The 20948-nt window shown below is 36.0% G+C and overlaps 1 protein-coding gene across 1 annotated transcript in view; it reads left to right on the plus strand.

The window, feature by feature from the left end:
- The window catches only part of LOC126778417 (rho guanine nucleotide exchange factor 11), a 177013-nt gene that overhangs the window by 44442 nt on the left and 111623 nt on the right, over positions 1-20948 (plus strand). Inside the window, exons 12-18 of the mRNA XM_050501919.1 lie at positions 160-283; positions 494-557; positions 1179-1500; positions 4077-4185; positions 4758-5001; positions 5084-5143; positions 5563-5631. Coding sequence (XP_050357876.1) covers positions 160-283; positions 494-557; positions 1179-1500; positions 4077-4185; positions 4758-5001; positions 5084-5143; positions 5563-5631 — 992 coding nt within the window. The remainder of the gene's footprint in view (positions 1-159; positions 284-493; positions 558-1178; positions 1501-4076; positions 4186-4757; positions 5002-5083; positions 5144-5562; positions 5632-20948) is intronic.

A 20948-nucleotide genomic window follows, 5' to 3' on the forward strand; every position in this document is an offset into this window, starting at 1 on the left:
CTCGTTAAGACGGAAAGGGTACCGCTAGTTTTTTACTGTTCCCGTGGGGGAAACGCGTAATGCGTTTTTCCAACGTTAAAAAAAGGGTGAATATTCTGGAGGAGGTGGCAGCTCTGCCAGCCGCAGGTGTAGTGTAGTAGTAACGAGTCCGCGGCGCAGGTGCGCGTGCGCGAGCCTGGTGCTGGTGCTGACGGACGCGTACCGCGGCGCGGCCGGCGTGTCGCCCGCCACGCTGCGGCGCTGGGCCTACGAGATACACTCCACCTTCCTCATGCCGAACGCGGTCTGTACACATTTACACTCATTGTTTGATTCGTGAAACTATCTTACTGCATGCGGAAAAGCAATACAAAAAATGTCTGTTTTTGACAATGTAATTACTTTTTTTTTTCATCTTTAAACACTACGATATCGAATACAGTTTATATACAAAAGTTACGTTATTATCGAGGAAAGTGGAGTAATTAAAAAAAATGCAACGTATTACGCACAGGTGTTACAATTGAACGGCGTCGATGAGAACATGGCGAACGAAATCGAACACGTTCTAGTTAATGGTGAGTTATTCATTATACAGCCTTAACACGAATATACAGGTTTCGTTTTATAATTGTTTCGTTAGTGTTCTATGTATAATAAGTGCACGTGGAAACTTGTGGGGTTGTAGTGTGCGCTTGTACTCCGGAGAAGCTAGTTGAGCTTGTCGTTCAAAGTCATACTTGAATTTATTAAAGATGCTTGCTAATAAGTAATCAGTTGCCAAAAATCGATCACCGATTACAAAAAAATATTTCGATTTTTTTTCTTTTGCGTGTCGGTACCGTGTGTTTCATTAGATCTTCTACCGCAAAGTCTGCCTTCCTATAATAAATAAAAAATATATGTCAATACTATCAAATCTAAATCAGTTTCTATATAGAAGTGTTATATTTATTAATAGTCTAAATAGAAATTATTATTTTTTTAATAAAAAAGTTTCTTGTGGTACATGGTACGCGTCGGTACCCGAAAATCGGTACAGAAATGTATGAAATAAGGATTCCATAAATTGTTCGAATGGCGGTATTTTAACATGGCTTTTAAAATGAATAGTAAAAATATATATATAAAAAGTTAGCGGGAGTCGGTCTCGCAGCGTGAGTCGTTAACACCGGTCCCCGGTCCGGCCGCGTTCCCAGAGTACGACAAGGAGGAGCTGCTGCGGAACGTGTTCCTGAAGGCGCGGCGGCAGGCGAAGGAGGAGCTCGGGCGGCAGCTGAGCGAGTTCCAGGTGAAGCGGCAGGTGGGGCTGGGCACGCTGTACGGCCCCGAGGACAGCGTGCTGCAGCGCTGCTCGCTGGACAAGGCGCAGGAGCAGGTGGTGGTGGAGCGCCTGCTGTGCCAGCGCCTCGCGGCCGTGGCGGCGGGCGGCGCGGCCGCTTGCGGCGGCGCCTCCGCCCCCGACGCGCCCGCCGCGCTGCTCGCCGCGCTCGTCGCCGCCGCGCTCTGTCTGCACTGCAGGTACGCGCACGCACACGCACACGCGCGCACGCACACCTCCGCGTTCACGCACATATACACGCACACAGTTTGTTTTATTGTATTGTTTTGTGCAAATTAGCGATGGACGTCAATCTCCCTTTTCTTAATATTTCATTAAATAAAAATAAAAATGCCTCGTTCGAAAATATTAAAAATCAATTACACGTTTTTATATAGTACACGCACTCGACGCACGTAACTAGTATCAATCGGAACACCGATGACATCAAATTTACATGAAATATTTATCAATGGGCGCGTTATCGTTCGTCTGAAGTGCTGATAACGCGAATTAAGCGAGTCGAACACGCGATATGGTGCCTTAAAATTAAACGCATAGAGTCAATATTTATTTGCATATTTCGACATCCAAATGTAATTTCACGATTGTTAACTAATTCTTAATTTCAGCGTTCAGTGCATTTTGAGTTCTATAACGGCTAACATATTTCACAATACGTATTATGTTCGAATAGGTACGAAAAGTTTGCTTAAAATTAATTTATATGTTTTATAAATAGGCGTTATTTCATACTATTGTATCCGATCGTCGTATGACTCATTATGTCAATATAAATATTTATTGTATTGCGGGTAAATATGAAATAATTTACGTCCGCACACTTCATTTATTCCGTTGTGTATTGAGTAATATGTCGTATATGTTTGATGTATAGTTTTTTTTTTGTTATATCTATATATACAAGTTTTAAACGATTCGAATTTTATTAGTGTTTTATAGTTAGTGATATTAAAAATGCGTTTAAGATTTTTAAAATGATTAAATAAATTATATTTATTTGTGTTTAGTGACTTAAATAGTTAATTATTTAATAATTAATTACAGTCTGGTATTACATTTTAAATAAGGATAATACAACGTAACGGAAATTGATCAAAATTTTCCTTTTAGTCAAACGAAATACCATTTTGTTATTTTCATATATTTTAAGTGCAATATTGAAGTTAGTGCGATTGTTTGATTCGTGTGTTCGAAATGGTTAACTTATTGGATATCGGTGAGGAAGACGCGAAGGAGATCAGAAAGAGATGGTGGCAGTCGCCGAAAACTAAAAAGAAGAAAACAAAGTGAGACAAAAATTTTAGATCTTTTAATATACATAGGTTATAAACATTAAAATGTTAAGGACTTCGTTTTTGACACAAAAAAGCCAATGTTATATAACTTACTCAGACCAAACTATTGGTTTTGCACGGTAAGTCAAAAAAAAAAGGAAGGTTTGAAAATTGAATCTTAAAGATAGAGAGATGAAGTGTTTGAAGAAAGAGCTATGGGTATTGGTATTTTTGTATTAACCATGAATTATGACGCGAGCGAAGCCATGGCTAAATCGCTAGTGTATATAGTTTTCGTTATTAATTTATCAAATTAAATAATGAAAATTGTTTTTTATTAGTTTTTAACTTAATAATAAAACACGTTTAAAAAAATATAAGTTTTTACTGGTGGTAGAGCTTTGTGCAAGCTCGTCTGGGTAGGTACCACCCACTTATCAGATATTCTACCGCAAAACAGCAGTACTTGGTATTGTTGTGTTCCGGTTTGAAGGGTGAGTGAGCCAGTGTAGTTACAGGCATAAGGGACATAACATCTTAGTTCCCAAGGTTGGTGGCGCATTGGCTATGTAAGCGATGGTTAACATTTCTTACAATGCCAATGTCTATGGGCGTTGGTGACCACTTACCATCAGGTGGCCCATATGCTCGTCCGCCTTCCTATTCTATATAAATAAAAAAATAAGTTATATATTCACATTAATTATTATTTCCTATAAATATTGGTTTATGTTTCTTCCTTGTGTCAACAATATGTACGTCACAATAACTAGTAGAATCTTTTACGTTTTAATATATTAGCGACCGTACCCGGCTTCGAACAGATAGAACCAAGCAGACATATAGACAATCGAAAACGCATTATTTTCAAATAACTTTATCGATTAACACAGCGGACGCCGTTGAACCGTTCAGGCGGCGCGATTGTTTTCGAGTTAATCGAGAAATATATATTGAAAGTGTCAATAGCGTAACGTTTTACGGGCCGCGTAGCGATGTAAAAATCCCAGATCCATATCTGATACCTAGGGATGTTGTCCCCATTGTTAACATTCAAAGGCCGGCAACGACCTGCAAGCCTTCGGGTGTTGCAGGTGTCCGTGTGCGGTGGTAGTCATTTTCCATCTGGTGAGCCTCCTGCTCGTTTGTCCCCTCTTACATAATAAAAATAAGCTAAATTTGAGAAGTAAATATTATCCGTTGAAATAAAATGATGTCGTCTGTTAATATGCACAAAATATACATAACCAAAAATTATATACGTAAAACTTCCTCATGAATCGTATTTTAGTGAATACGGAACGAAAAACGACGCAGTTGTCTCTGAGATTAGCGCGAACACACACGTAAACACATACGCTGTCATGTTGAATTCTATGAGATATTAACAAATGTGTATGAAAATTGAACTCGGGATATGCCGATCGCAAATAAATGTAAAGTTATTGAACAAACTAACCGTCACCAATAATATCCAGGCCGGCGTCCGTGGCGGCGGCGGTGGGGGGTTCCCGCGCGTCGTTCCTGCAACGAGATAAGCTCTACAAGCAGAGACTCAAACAGCTCACGAAGCAACATCCACAGCCCGTGAGTTAAATGATTTATTTTTCATGTTACATAGTTCAGGGCAAATATTTTATATAATGTAAATATGTTGTTGAATGTCAAATATATATCCTTGGTTCGGAAATAAATAATTTACTCAATTCGAAAAGAAAAATTATTACTGTGTATTCGTTTTGATAAGGTTTCGTTTCAAGCTATGTTTTATATATGAAACATGTTGTCCGCTAATATGTCCCTTCCATTCTTTACTCGCGTATTATATTTAATTATATGCCGGCTAGCTTAAGCGCACAGCATCCCCATCTGCGTGTGGGAGATGGTGTTAGGTAGACTATGTCTTAAGTCAATTTATAAGCTATTTCTTTCAAACTTTCATCCAATTCCTTCTAGCTTTAGTGCGTGATCGAGTAACAAACATTCAAACACATAGACATTCACGTGTATGCTATTGTAGGATTTACTCATCAAGGGCCCTCTTACGTTAAATTTTATAATTAAAGGTTTGGTTGTTTATATGTAACGAGCCGTCAGACAGACGGACCGAGCCAGCTTTGCACTCGTAACGTTATCACCTCGATGTGTTCCCGGCGCAGTTCGTGGTGCGCGGGCACCACCTGCAGCTGCAGGCGCTGACGTCGGTGGCGCACTGCCACCACTGCGACCTGGTGATCTGGGGGCTGGCCCCGCAGGCCTACGTGTGCGCCGACTGCAAGCTGCGCGTGCACCGCGCGTGCGCGCGCGCCGTGGACGAGGGCTGCTGCCTGGACGGCGAGAGCGGCCCCAACGGGCCCAAGCGCCTCTCGCGCTTCATGGAGCGCATGCACGCGCCGCCGCCCGGTCAGTGCCCCCCCCCGCCCCCGCCCCACGCACACGCGCGCACCCGCCCTCACTTACACTCGCTCCTTGTGTCCTTGTGCAGGTCTCGACACGAGCGATAAGAAGTCGAGGAAGTCGTCGGGGACCGCGAACTTCCTCAACAGTAAGTATTACATTTTCAACTTATTTATTTAACTCCTTGGATCCCTTTAATCCGCCCAGGGTTAAACTTTTTAACTTTTTTAAAAATGTTTTTTATTTGGCGTGACCTAATTATCTGCCTTACTATTTGCCGACTGATGACGCCTGAGAGTTCCCATTGAATGAAATTTAAGTTAAAGTGGGCGGAGCGCCCCTTTCACTCGTAACTTTGCAAAGTCTTATATCGTGGAGTTAAAGCTACAACTGAGCCTGGAGTACAATATTGTGTTGTAAAATAGACAATAAGTTATGCGGACTGAATTTGGTTTATATAATAATAAATGTATATGCATTCATTATTATATAATTAGTACTTCAGGTACCATTATAACTTAGTTAATTTTTCATATAATTGTTCCTATATTTGATATTCAATTTCAGTGGAAAGGAGTTTTCGAAAAGCGGAAGACGAAACGTGGGACCAAACGCTGACACCTGCCGCAGTTCAAGGTGAGTCCTCTTAAACGCTTCTTGTAGAACTATAATAATATATTAGTTATAAAAAGGATCACTTTCCAACGTGTTTTGCCGCATAGTGTGATAATCAATCAGTGTCTTGTGTACTGAGTAGTACTGAGTAGACACGTGTCTACTTACATAAAAATACGATTTTTTTAATAATATAAAGTAGGTAAACCTACCTAAATAAAAAAAATGGCGTGAGTGACAAGGTACTCACGAGAATTGCTGTGTATACGCGTAAGCTCATGTACCGATCTCACGCACACATTCAATCGCTTGAAATCTTACGCTAACGTCATCTGACGGTCGAAATCTTGCGGTTACTCGTCTGACGCTCGAAGTCTCAGTTGGTCCCTACCGTGTACCCAGTGCTAAGATCTACATATCTCCATCAAAAAATGGTAGTGCCAAGGTACTCACGAAAATTAATGTATAAGTAACAAATCTTACGCTGACGTCGTCTGACGCTCGAAATCTTGCGCTTACTCGTCTGGTGCTCGACGTCTCAGTTGGCCGCTACCGTATATCGAGCGCTAAGATATTTACACATCAAAAACATACAATACGTATGTTCACATAAATATAGTAATTGACATTTAACATCGATCATAATTTTCTTTAAAATAAATAAAAAGTCTTTAATTCCTAGAGTAATCATAATCGCACTATTATATCATAAATACGAACGGTTGTGTGTTTTGTGAATATTAATTATTTCTTCACGCTTTATCACAGCTAAAATATATGAAATAACATATTTTGGTCTTTGTCGACTATGACGCGGGTGAAGCCGCGGGCCAAGCGCTAGTTGACATCTAAAATCCAATCATAATTTTCTTTAAAATAAATAGTACTTTTAAAATAATTTACTGGTGGTAGAGCTTTGTGCAAGCTCGTCTGGGTAGGTACCACTCACTCATCAGATATTCTACCGCGAAACAGCAGTACTTGCTATTGTTGTGTTCCGGTTTGAAGGGTGAGTGAGCCAGTGTAATTACAGGCACAAGGCACATAAAATCTTAGTTCCCAAGGTTGGTGGCGTATTGGTGATGTAAGCGATGGTTAACATTTCTTACAATGTCAATGTCTATGGACATTGGTGACCACTTACCATCATCAGGTGGCCCATATACTCGTTCGCCTTCCTATTCCATAAAAAAAGTTAATTAGCCGTTCACGTCACAATTTGTAACGAAATTAACAATTTATCTGAACCGTGTAAATGCATTACTTCGTTCAACGTCGTGATTGAGTAAAACGTACACTTCTGCTGATCGTTTATCGTTGTAGTATAATGGAATGATCCAATCTGTACAAACAACAGCATGGAGTAAGCGCAGTCGCTCGATGAAGTCACCCTGCTCCCGTTAATTGCATAGGTCAACCCTTGCGTGGGCGTAGGGTATGAACAATGTATAGGCTTTAGTTAAAATTGATTTTTATTCGTGATTAATTCGTATATATAAATATATCTTTGAAAATACTTTGTACCCCTTTGTAAGAACATTACGCGCACGGAGGGTTGTGAGATTCAGCATGGTTAAGTTTTAAATATAAGTGCAGGAAGCTAAAATTGATGTATATTTGTGGTATAAATATTTTTTTATTAAATAAAATAAAACATTAATTGTTCACGTTCACTGCAAATGTCAAACTCGGAGTCTATCGTTCGTCGAACGTTTTTTTTGACAATTCGTTGGGTGAACGTTTTTATTGCCATTATTCAAATATTTAATCTTAAATCTCTTTTCTATTAGCAATGAATTACGGTCGATTTTTGTACAAAGTCATTGTTTTTACACAAAAGTCATTGTTTTCACAAGCACATCCAAAATCACTAAACAAACGTACTTATTTAGTAAGTAGGCAGGTGGACGGATAAATGGCCACTTGGTTGTAAACAGTCCATCGTACATAGATATTGGCGCTGTAAGAAATATTAATCATTGCTTACATTGACAATTTATTTTATTTTTTTATGTACTGGGAAAGCAAATGAATCCACTCCATCTGATGGTAAGTGGTAGTGGAGTCCAAACGCGACGACGGCCAGTACAGTCGGGAAGTCAATACGCAACCGGCCTAGGGAACTAAGATGTAATATCCCTTATGCCTGTAGTTGCACTTTTTATTGTAGAATATATTAAAAAATAATAATAAAACCCTATACATAGATTAATTTTGTAAAGCAATAAGAATCGTAGATGTGCAGTGATTTGGAAGGAAAACCTTGCACTCGCATGTGTAAGGCTTTTGTTGTTTGTTTCAAAGGGATTACTTCTATCTAGACTTTGCTCAGTGAGTGAGCGGCTTGTACGAATGAATGATGTGCGTAACTTTAACGAATCGTTAACGTGACGTTGTCGGTGTTTTTTTTTTAAAGTTTCGTTCAATTCGGTTCATGTTGTTTTCTAAAACGAAATACATTAATTTAACGAAGAAATTGAAGTGTGGAAAAGGTATCGTTTTTACATCTTATTTAATTATCGTATAGTTGCTAAATATTTCGTAAAATTGTAATTTATGATTTTGTACTGCGTAGTGCAAATTATATAAATAAATCAAATTGATATGTTTTGATAATTATTATTATGGTTTTGGGGTTTTTGCAAACGATGCAATATTAAATGTATTTTGTCGTTTATTATATTTTTACTTGTTGATAATTATTTTTTTATTTTAGATCATTTATTTAAAAAGTTAATACTCAATATGTTAATAACTGTAGAGTTTTTCAAAAACAATCAAGTACGTATAAATATTGTGTGTAAAAATATTCTTTACGTAGACGACGCCATTTTCGATATTTTACTCTTTTCGACTACACGAGGGGTTAAAATAATACCGAATGATATTAAGTAACGGATTGATCGCATACTTGAATAAATAAATATTATTATAAGATACGTATTTGCATTTTATTGCTAAAATACAAGATAGATGTATCGTGTGTTATATTCTAGACATAAGATACACAGACAAATTATATTATATTGTATATTGACTTGACTGCCTCGTTGTTCAGTGGCTAGTAGTTGGTTGGTAGCTGACTCGAAGGTCTTAGGTTCAATACCCAGGTCGGTCCAATAAAAAGTTATTATAAATTTCTGTCAGAAAATTCAAAGTAGCAGCCCGGGGTCTGGAAGTTGGAAGTGTGTACACTTCCGTGCCTCGGAAAGCACGTAAAGCCTTTGGTCCTGCGCCTGAACTCTTTCCGTCCCATCGGATTATGAGAGTTAGGGAATAGAGTGCACCTGTGTTTGCGGCCACACTTGTGCACTATAATATCTCCGGCGTAATTTATTAATCTCTCTTGAGATTGTCCGCCGTGGCCGAAATCGATCTTGAGGACATTATTATATATTTATACTAGCGATCGTCACGTTTAATGGGGTAAGGTTTTATTTCATCAAAATCGATTTAGTAGTAATATTTTAACAGACAAAGTTACTGTCGTATTTGTAATGTTAGTATAAATGTTTAAACTTAGTTCTCTGATTGAAAAATCAAACGGACTCGAAACGTTTTGAAACAGACATTCACATATCATCTTATGTACAGCCGAAACTGTGAAGAAATTCTTGTTTATATAACAAAATACTAATATATTATATTATTTTTCTCATCGCTTTGATTCTCTTTTGTGGCAACCATTATAACGATAGCCGGAGACGGGTAGGAGACCTAACTTTATGTAAATCCGGATTAAACCAGTTACATAAAGCACGTCGAGTTAATCGTAAGACTTATAACAAGGTTTCTTACAAGAAATGTAATATAAATATTCATGCGAAGGAAAAAATACGCTCTCGTAATATTCTCTATGTTTTCGTATGCAATTATTTAGCAGTTTTGTATCATTTATAAAGATCAACCGTCGCGCCGCGCTTCGACCGTGACTCATTCGAGAAATATCTACGCGCGAAAACTCCAGTATTGAAATGTTTACATAACAAAGTTATTTTTGTTGGCAAACGACTTTTCATTTGTCCCGCGGACTAATGACATACATTGTGATATGAGTGACGGTTCGGTGTATCGTCCACTGCGATAACACAACGATAATGTTAATAATGCGGCTGAAATTTTATTAAAATAAATCTACTTTGAAGTTATATTTCTATCTAAGACACGTCCGTACCATTTCTTAACTCTATAATTATATAATATAATTACTGAATAACTATATACCTTACAAGCATATCATTTGAGTAGTATTCGATGTTTTTCGTAATGCAATAATAATTCAATTGTAATTAATTCATACACAAAGTGGTCTACACTTCTGGTGACCCAAGAGCTGGCGCTTATTTAGCCCAAAGGCTGAGTCTAGCGGTGCAGAGAGGCAACAGTGCCAGCGTCTTGGGTACAATGCCACAGGACAATCTTGTAGACGGCGTGGTTTTGCTTTATATTTTTAATGTGTATTTTGTTCTTTTTATTTTAATTTTGTATTGTAATAAATTAATGTAAATATGTAATTTAATTGCCCCAAAAATTGTAACTATTGTTTCTTGGCGTTTCTTCTCGATAGAAAATACATTACGAACCGGTGATTGCTTTATATTTTATTTTAATTTAATCTTGTAAAATGGCGATCCAAAAGTGCCTGTAAGAAGAGACTCGAATAAAGTATATTTTGATATTAATTAGGTCGAGAAGAGACAACCAATAAAGTTTAGTGTCTATAATTTCAAATTAAATACAAAAGCAAGCTTCAACAAATAAAATAGTAATTAATTTTATAAATGTCGATTGTTAGTATTCATTTCTAAACTACACCAGACATGCTTTACAACAGTATATGTAACGAAGTATAGAAGCTATATAAAGATGCGTGGCACTATGTATCCAATGGATGTCTCGCTTTATAATATGAGTGACGTTAACTTGGGCAACATCCAGTGCTCTATATCTGCGCTTCCTTGGATCGTCTACCCTTGACCTTCTGTTACCCGTTGATCCGATAATTATGAACTTTGTCGATCAGTGATAAACCTAGGAAGTATATGGTTTATACAATTGACGAACAAAATGATCTTTATATATTAACATTATATATTAGATTAGTAAATATTTTTTTTCTAAAACCATAATGCTAGGAGTATGAAGTCATTTTTCATTGTTCATTTCACGATTACCAAGATCCACTCGTTCTTACCACGTAGTCGCCTCGGCTCGATTTATACAGACCGACAATACTATGAGTATTATTGTTTAAACATTTTGAATACGGCACTTTTTCATGTACATAGATTTTAATACTAATACATATGAGGCACTCATTAGTATAGTGGTTAGTTTATAAGGCTTTAATATCGCGAGTTCTAAATTTCAAATCCCAGAACTGGGTGAGTTTTGATTTTGTCAAGTAACTCTCAGTACTTTTTTATATATATAGAGTAGGAAGGCGGACGAGCATATGGGCCGCCTGATGGTAAGTGGTCACCAACGCCCTTAGACATTGGCATTGTAAGAAATGTTAACCATAGCTTATATAGCCAATGCGCCACCAACCTTGGGAACTATAAAATGTATGTCCCTTGTGTCTGTAATTACACTGGCTCACTCACCCTTCAAACCGGAACACAACAATATCAAGTACTGCTGTTTTGCGGTAGAATATCTGATGAGTGGGTGATACCTACCTAGACGAGCTTGCACAAAGCTCTACCACCAGTAAAAGCTAGTATTGCATCTGAAAGCACGTAAAGCGATAGTGGGCTGAACAGTCTCCTGTCGTTTCGGATTCATCACGTCGAATTATGAGACTGCGTCTGCGCACCCACTTGTGAACTATAATACTGTACGTATATTATATAACATTCTGTCCAGAGGGCTGATCTCTTAAGTCTCCGTGGCCGAAATCGTTTAGAAATATATCATACTAAGTTGTATTGAAACATATAAAGGTAAACTCTCATAGATTTTTAAAAGAAAATAATAACTTTTGTTTTCACAGAGCGTTTACTGCTTTCGAATTTTTGAAAGATGATGTTCTTAAGATATGTAAAGGAAAATCTCGCATAGCAGTCCACGGAACCAACGACGGGGTGTAAAATATATACGTTTGGTGTATAAATAGATTTTTAATTGTTCCCTCGAAGTGGCCGTGACGCGTTTTCATATGTTGGATCGTTTATAGTTACGAATAGGAATGCCGGTCTACGCGGTGGCAAGAACAAAGACGTTTTATTGTATTATATACTATATAATATTATATACGTAGAATTAGTAGTAATTAATGTTTATGGTCCGAGATGGCTCTTTGGCTAGAATCGCAACCGAAGGTCGCGAATTCAAATCCTAGCAAGTAATAAGAGTTTCCGTGTAATTAATTTGTGGAGAACATCATCTCAAGTTAAAGAAGGCTTTGTGTTCCACCACGTACAGTGGATCAGTGTAGTTGTTAACTCTGTCGAAACATTTAAATGTTTTATTAACATTTACACGACTGCATTTGACTTAATATTGTATAACTTTTAACATAAGACTTAATTAAAGTAAGTAAGTAAGTAACAGCCTGTAAATATCTCACTGGTGGGCTAAGGCCTCCTCTCCCTTTTTGAGGAGAAGGTTTGGAGCTTATTCCACCACGCTGCTCCAATGCGGGTTGGTGGAATATACATGTGGCAGAATTTCGATGAAATTAAACACATGCAGGTTTCCTCACGATGTTTTTCTTCACCGAAAAACACGAGATGAATTATAAACAAAAATTAAGCACATGAAAATTCAGAAGTGCCTTCCCGGGCTTGAACCCACGTTCATCGGTTAAGATTCACGCGTTCTTACCACTGGGCCACTTTTGAAGTCGAGATGGCCCAGTGGTAATTAAAACATTTATATACATATGTATAGACTATTTTCCCCCGCGGATTGCCTCGCGCGATAATGGGAGGTTATTAGGTAAAATGTCTATGTCCGTTCGTGGGGTTGCTGCATAGCAAATTACATCAAATCTGTTCAGTGGCTTAGCCGTGAAATATAATTCATAATATAGTCATTGTATGAAGGAATATAATAAAATTTTTATTTACATTTTAATGTCGTTTGCAGTTGAAACACTTCCGGCTTTACTTAAAAACGTTTAATGTTGATTAGTAAAACAATGCCGTGTCTTTTTCTTTGGAATAATGATAGAAAGAGAAATCAGTATTTGACTAAGCAACGTTTATAAGTTAGATCGCTGGATTTCAGTTATAATCCAAAAACATTTCTATAACAAATAATACTCGGGCTTATTGCCTCAACTGATGACTCGGCTTGTTTTTTTTTTCGTTCAGAGAATCGTAATTGATATTCAACGGGGAAATTCTGCTTGCCATCTAGCCATTCCGCGCGGTCTTGTACAGCAGCTATTTGTATGCTCGTCCTCAATGTACATAATTCTTTAACATATATAAATATAAATAAGAAATATTATTGTATGTGCGATAAATTATATATATGCGTTAAGTTCAGGATATATATGTTATGTTATATGTAGGCGGACGAGCAAATGGGCCACCTGATGGTAAGTGGTCAACAATACTCATAGACATTGACACTGTAAGAAATATTAACTCTCCCTTACCTACATCGCAAATGCGCTATCAAACTTGGGATCTATGATGTTATACCTGCTTATGTCTATATGTCCGTAGTTTTACTGGCTCACTTACCCTTCCAACCGGAACAAAACAGAAATAATAAGAATACCTACCTAAGTATTGCTTTTTGGCGGTAGTATATCTGATGAATGGGTGGTAGCTAACAATAATTGAACAATTTCAATTACATGTCAATGTATCCGCGATAAAGTGATAACTTCTACATAGTTCCTTGCAGATTCTTCTCGCTAGAGCCGACCGTGTTTATCGTGTTAAGTGTCCACTTCAATACAATTGAATTATTATTTAATCTGCATGAAAATCAACAAATTTAATTCCAGGCTAGTTTAAAATCTATCTTCCAAAGAACGGAGTAGGCGTGTAGCATTGCTTATGTACATACGCGAACAATAATACATTACAAATAACAAATAAGTCGTAAGTACGTATCGCGAAGCGTGAAGTTCACTTTCAGTTAGTTTCAGAGCTTTAGCTGTAAGCTCGGGAGTGAGTCGGGACCGTCCGCGCGGGTTGGACGTGTCGATACGAATGTACGACATATCGTATGTACGTGTACGTACGTTGAGTATAATTTTACGTGTTTTACAATTTGTATTGTGTTTTGGAATTTTTGACGTGACGTGTATTTTGGATGTTTGTTGAGTTCGAATCGTATAGTGGATTTGTTATATGTTGTAGTTATAATAATAATAAGTAAATAATTGTACATATATTTGTGTGGGAAAAAGTTGATTTTTTTATATTTAAAGCTACGTTATTAGTTTCAATTGTACGTAACTTTGATGTAATATATAATATGAACTCTCAAACAATGGGAATGGTATTAATTTTTCGTCCACGTTATTTAATTTGGTCCGGTCTCTAGATTAGTTAGAGGAAAATGTCGAGGTTTTGGGTTCAAATCCCAGGATCTGGATTGATTTCAATAAAAAACGTTATTGTGTTTTCCACTCAGTAACAGATTGAAAGTTGGCAGTGCTTACTGCCTCGTGCCCCCGAATCAAAAAGCACGTAAAACGCGAGACTATAACTCCTGCATTTCGTCCTTGTCGGACTGCCGTCCCATCAGATGATAAGCTGACGAATGGTGACCGTATCACGGATTATTGCTATCTCTTTTTCCCGTGTAGGGTTGAGCAGAATAGCAAAGATTGTAGTCGCTTCAAATTAGTATATAGACTTTGAAAAAAATATTTGCCACCCATGTTCACATAAATATATAACATGGAGATACACGAAGCTTGTCGCATTGACTGTAACTTAAATAGCTAAATAATTATATTATTTGCGTTGTAAAGCGAAAAATTATTAGTTTGAAATACTCAAATAAAGTCATTAGGGTATCTTTATCACAAGAGAGGGTCTGGTGACATTGAAAATAGCACCCGGTGGTATATTCTTTGTATTTTAATTTTAAATTTCTAAAATTATATTAAGTTCATTGACCTTTTCGTTTTTATTGCAATTATGAAATGTTACAATATCAAGATGACGTCTTAACATATAATTTTCGTAACGTCAGCTAATATTAAGAATGAGTGTCCGCGTGTCAAAGGCGATAGGACTCTTATAAAGGCAATTGGGCTGTTGGACGCAATTGAGACGCAAACGATGTTCGATGGTAGCGCCGCGACGTGAGTTGTTCATTTTTTGCAAATAACATAGTTGATAAATATAAAAACGCGCGCAAATCAGTACAAGTCTTTGCAGTGAAACCTTATTACGTCAGACGTTGTTACATATTCCTTACATTTATCGCGTTTACAGTTTCACTTAGAAAAATAGATTGGTTTGTATGATGTTCATATATTATACCAATTGCACGTAATGAAAATTACCCTTTGATTGTGATGCGGTCATTGATTGGTCCGCTTCTAATTTCAATTATGACAAATAATCCACAAATGAGAGTACGTACTGGCTACAAAAAGAATCCCGTGGGGGAAACGCGTAATGCGTTTTTCCAGCGTGAAAAAAAAATCGATTTTGGCTACAACATATTGATGTTATATTGATGAATATAATTTAATTAACATTCAAATTAAGACAAATGAAGTAATTCTTTATTCAAGTAGACTTATAAGGGCACTTTTGAATCGCCCTGTTATATATTGAATTAAACGTAAAGCTACTACAGGTTCGGAATGTAGATTGTACAAGAAACTCAGTAGTTTCTCTTTTTCATACTTTTAATTACAGAGCCAATCAAATACAATTAAATTTACGCATATTCGCCTTGGAAATAAACAAATACTATATCCTTGCTTTAACTTATTTAATATGTACATGAAATTACTTTTGAATATATATTTTAACGTGATGTGAAATGAAGTGAATACACAATGTATTTAGATTATAACCCAACGAAATATAAAAGATAGTCACGTACAAGACCTACGCTTAAAGGTGTAGTCCCAGCGCGTAGTATCACCGCGTTATAAGCTATGTAATTATAAACTTGATATTAAAACACGCCTCGAATTTTGAAGCTGAAATACTTTCAAGTTAAGATATTAAATATGAGATAGAAACCACAGCTTCCAAACTTTCTTAAGCAAAATTGCTAAGCCGACGCGTAAACTTTTCAAAGTGGAATTATATTCTTTTTGATGGAATTCATAATTAATTGTACAACTTGTATATGAAATGAAGACATTTTTTGTTATTAATATATCGTGATTAATATATAAGGAGCGATATCTATGTTATATACTGCTTTGGTCGCGGATGTTACAAGAAATAACCCATTTGTCAATAGGATATAAAAATATTTACTTTCAATGTCTTTTAGCGGCGGTGACCACTTAACTCGGTGACCACGTATTGCAATGTTTTTAACTGTAAAAAACAGTGTTCATTGCGTTGTTAATAATCTGTAGTCTTCTCGAAACTTGCTGATTATTCGTCTACAAAGACAGAAATTGGTAACAGTAATATCGTGTTTTTTAATAGTATACGTAATATATACGATATTTTTTAAATTTTATAACAAAGAATGTACTTTTTTTTATTTCTACGCATGTCAAGTTAGCCTATAAGTGAGACATGCAATTTTTATATTTAAGTTATTAACGATTGTAGTCTAGAATAAGACACAAAATTGTATACAGCATTGGCTTCCTATTTAATAAAATAAAAATGTAGAGAAAGTATAAAAGAAACCATTTAAATATATTTTAAGGGAAGACTGAACTGACTGACTTTAACCAAAAACTTTGCTTTTGCGGTTATGTAACGGAAAACGTTCTTTATTTTTAAAAACAAACCCCCAACAGAAGAGCAATTTATTACATTGATAGTGTAGGAGTGACGTGAGGTTCGGAGATTTCGGGCGCGGCCAAGGGCGCACCCTCCTTGGGGAGTCGTGGCCACAAGAAAAGCGACTTTCCTATACGATTAATTTTTCTTTCATCGGGTTTTAATAAACGTGTAATTAGTTATTTATTTCGGTTATTCTGTTAGTGGTCGCATTTATAAACTAACTCGGATAATTATTAAAACGCTTTCAATTCAGTACACGTGACAGAAGTAGAACTAATTTTCGTCAGAAACATTACATATATAAATGTACATTGCACATATATATTCAGCATTGTGCTCGAAAAAGTAGAGATGAAGAAGAAGTTCTTCAAACAGCTTTTGTGACGTAAGTCAGAATATTTTTTAAATACAATCGTAAATTTTTATCAACGCAAAGACGTTTCTTACTTATGCCATGTATGCATACTTGGTATTACTCAAAGCTTAACTAATTTTAGCCTCGGAATCTATTTTATGCGAGTTCGTTTGGTTCAAGTGCAAGTTGTCAGAAAACTAAATTATTATATCAATAAACAACAATACATTGTTATTGCAAAGTAAATTTTATATATCGATGTTCTTTTTTCTTAACTGTCCTTTTTTTTCAAATGTATGTAATGTATTTATATATCGTACTTTACGTTTCGGAAAACAGCCTCAAGCGAATAGAAATGTTAATAAATTCGTTCTGTTTCTAATAATATATATTTTAACTTGGAGCGTTCTTTCTGCCCACACAGTGATCTTGAAACTTAGTTATTTCCGCATGGCTCCTTCCGCGATGTTTGCGAACATGCCATTATGTAGTAGAAATGTTTGGTCGATTCGATTTCGTGAGCTCACGTTATAACAGAATAATAGTTTTAAATCAAGTTCTTTCTTATTTCAAACTTTAAAAACCATCGTTATGCAGATATTGTTTGCTTTTGACTACGTATATATAAAAACTTTTTATTTTGAGCACGGGTTTGACTAGCTTTTAATTTGATATTGTACAAATAATTAATAAAATTATATAAAGAAAAGCATAGCTCTTTAATCTCTCCAGAGGAAGTAAGAATTAGCCTAATATTTTTTTTTGCAACAGTTATCTAATTATATATCTTAAAATAGCAGTAAACAAATATGTATATAAACTTTTTTAATAAATTCAACCGATTTTGATGAAATAAATAGTTAATGATTAGGAATATTCCATATAATAATAACATGATTTACATTAGTATTTTTACCAGTTTTGAAGATTTTTGTATACCCGTTTTGACAACTGTCAAAGCGCCATATTTACTTAAAAAGAAGTATTTATTTTTAAATCACAAACATACACTTATCTTATGAATTTCTTTAGAGAATAAGCTTTCAAAACTTAACCGAAAAAAAATCTTAGAATGATTTTTAGTATATGGACTTTACGTACATAATACAAAATGAACAAATGTAGCGTATAACCTTGTCCCGTCGTTCCCACTGACACAATTGCTTAGCATTTAGGAGAAATGCCAGCGAACAACAATATCGGCGGCGGCAGGATGCGATAGTGACATCCCAGTGATAATAGTGCCGTTCATTCGAACTGAACTTTAAATACATTATCGGTCTGGCTTCAAATGTATCTGACTAGATGTAGCTGTAATATGGTGAGGAAACTGCGTGTATCCACTAAGGCTCATTGATGCAAAGTGGTATAATAACCTCCTAAGCTTGTCTTCAAACCGACAGGACAGTTGTTGTGTCATTTAGAGGTTGTGCCTTATTATCATTACTTATAATCACATTTTAATCGAAGCGAATTTCGAATGCAGAAAAAATGATAATATGACAGTTATTTAAAGTCGCCCCCGACTGTCGAAGATATTATTAATAGCGAGCGTTATCATGATTAATGGGTTTTCTAACGTTTGACGAAAAGTGTATGGCAAATGACCAATTAAATAAAATACTTTTTAGAAACAATGCGGGCCTCAAACATTTTATTTTGAAAACATGGTTTTATGAAAGATCATTTAACAAACAATCCATTCGCATATATTTCACTTTGCAAATGCTCTGAGTATTAAAGTTTAATTTATATTTTTGTGTCAATATAACTATTAAATAAATTGTTTGTCCGATGTTGTGTAATGAAAATTTGTCAAATTTTTTTATGAAATGACAGGACCCGATAGATGAGCTGGTGTTAGTATTGTGGTGTCGTAGTTCAAGGTCAACAGTCAATTATCCGTGCTCGAGTGCCCTGTCGGTGCCGGTCGGCGTAAGTGCGAGACTGTTGTTAACAACTTTGTGTTGTAAACGGACACCCGTTGGTGGCTGAGCGCGGTGCCTTTATACACGAGCTTAATTTGTTTTCATTTTTCATCTAAAGCGTTAGGTAATAGAATGGGTAAAGGGTATTTTTTTGACTTTTTTGACCTTTCCATTTTCCGAAATGAAAAGCATCTCATATCTTGTTTGGAGAATAAGTTACGTATATATGTAATTGTAACTGGTAATCATTTCAATGCGTCTATAAACATATTTTATATTGATACATATTTACTGCAGTCTGAACTGTCCAGACCAATTTCATTAATTGCGGTTCTTATGGGATCCTAGTTAACTACGCAGGACATATTGCATCGAGTGCGAAAACACATGTGTACTCTCTATTCCCTTGCTCTTATAATGCGATAGGGCGGCAAACGTGATCGGACCAGAAAAACTTCAAGCGTAGGACCAACGGTTTTAAATATTTTCATAGGTGTTACTGAGATTTTTATGTCAGAATAACTGAATAACTTTTATTCGTACCCATTCGTATTCTTAATATAACAACAAAAGCAATATTAATAATACTTATATCAGAAGATTCATTGCATTTCGAAGGTTTTTAGTAAATAATATTGTAATAAAAGTATCTGCGCTTTGCAATTGCAACCGCTTTAAATTTAGACTATTGACGTGAAAAACGTGCATTTTATGTTCTTCTATTATTTGTATATATTCTATATATAGATAGTTCCTGAATTAATTAATAATCTTATTTTCTCAAGCAAAAATTTTACCATTAGTGAAAGTATAGGAAATAAGATCACGGGGTCGTAATGGAAATTAACTGTCCAATACGGTTTGATTAGCGCCCGTCGGGTCAAGGACGTGTTTTAATTACCGATTCTTCCGCGGTAATCATTATATAGCTTCTCTATTAGATTGCTCCATTTTACGAGTTGGTTTCAGTATAAATAATGCATAGAAGTGCACAATTAGTGGAAAACGGTTGTAATGGAAAATATTTGTTTATTATACGTATAGATGTTGATTGAATGTGTAATGTAGAGCTGTACGGTTAGAACATAAATGAAAACCATAGCAGAATATGATTGTGAATTGTCATGGATAAGCGATAATGACTTTTATAATTATAACATTTAAAGGATATACGTATCAAAATAGCGTAACACATATTTTGGTTTACAACGTTTCACGAGTGAGGTACAAAGTGTCTTACAGAATAGCTGTTCTAGATTAGTAGGATCAAAATATTCAAAGTATAATTTTCTGATAAAAAATGTTTTTTAATGCTATAAATAAATTTTTGTTGTAAAAAATATCTACTATCAATCAAATTGTTCCCTATATGGTGTTTCAAGCTTACCTCCAAGATTCACCCCACCAAAGGGCCATTAATATTTACTGCCAAGGGGACAAGATGCCTCTGAGACTGTAAAGCGATCCCGACATTCCACAAATTACTCCTTATGTCCCACTAAAAATGACAACGCTCCCAAATTCTTACCTCGTGTGCATTGTTATGAAGGCTATTTGTATATTTATTATTCTAACAATATATTATATAAGAATGTTAGAATGAATGCCATTTTTCATTAAAAAATTCTTTTTTCTTCTTCCACATTCGACTAATCTGGAAAGTACCCCTTACATTATACAGTATTGAGTATTTACATGTTTTGAAAATGAGAAATTATTTTCGCTGATACGGCTGAACAATTCTTCTGAGGTATATCTGAAAGTGTGTATGTCGTACGGCAGCCCAGTTTTAATGTATATGTCTGCTAGTTTGGGGGCCAAACCCCGATAAGCTACGCTGACTTTCCACGTGCATAATTTGTGTATATAACTAATCTTGTATTCTCCGATGATGGCAAACGTCTTGAGGAAACATGCAGATATCCACCAACCCGTATTAAAACGGTGTTTGAAATAAGCCCCTCAATCTTCACAAATGAAATGAATTCGTGAAACGAACTGTTAGGTAAAATACAAACCATAAAATTATAGCTGTATCGTAGTTATGACTAAACAATAAACGGCTAACAGAAACTAACAAACGCCATTGCGAGTCTTGCCAATATTTTCGTTCGGGAGTTCGTTGCATTAGCGAAGAACACTTGTATG

This window comes from Nymphalis io, chromosome 26 (assembly GCF_905147045.1).
Source record: "Nymphalis io chromosome 26, ilAglIoxx1.1, whole genome shotgun sequence".
Lineage (NCBI taxonomy): Eukaryota > Metazoa > Arthropoda > Insecta > Lepidoptera > Nymphalidae > Nymphalis > Nymphalis io.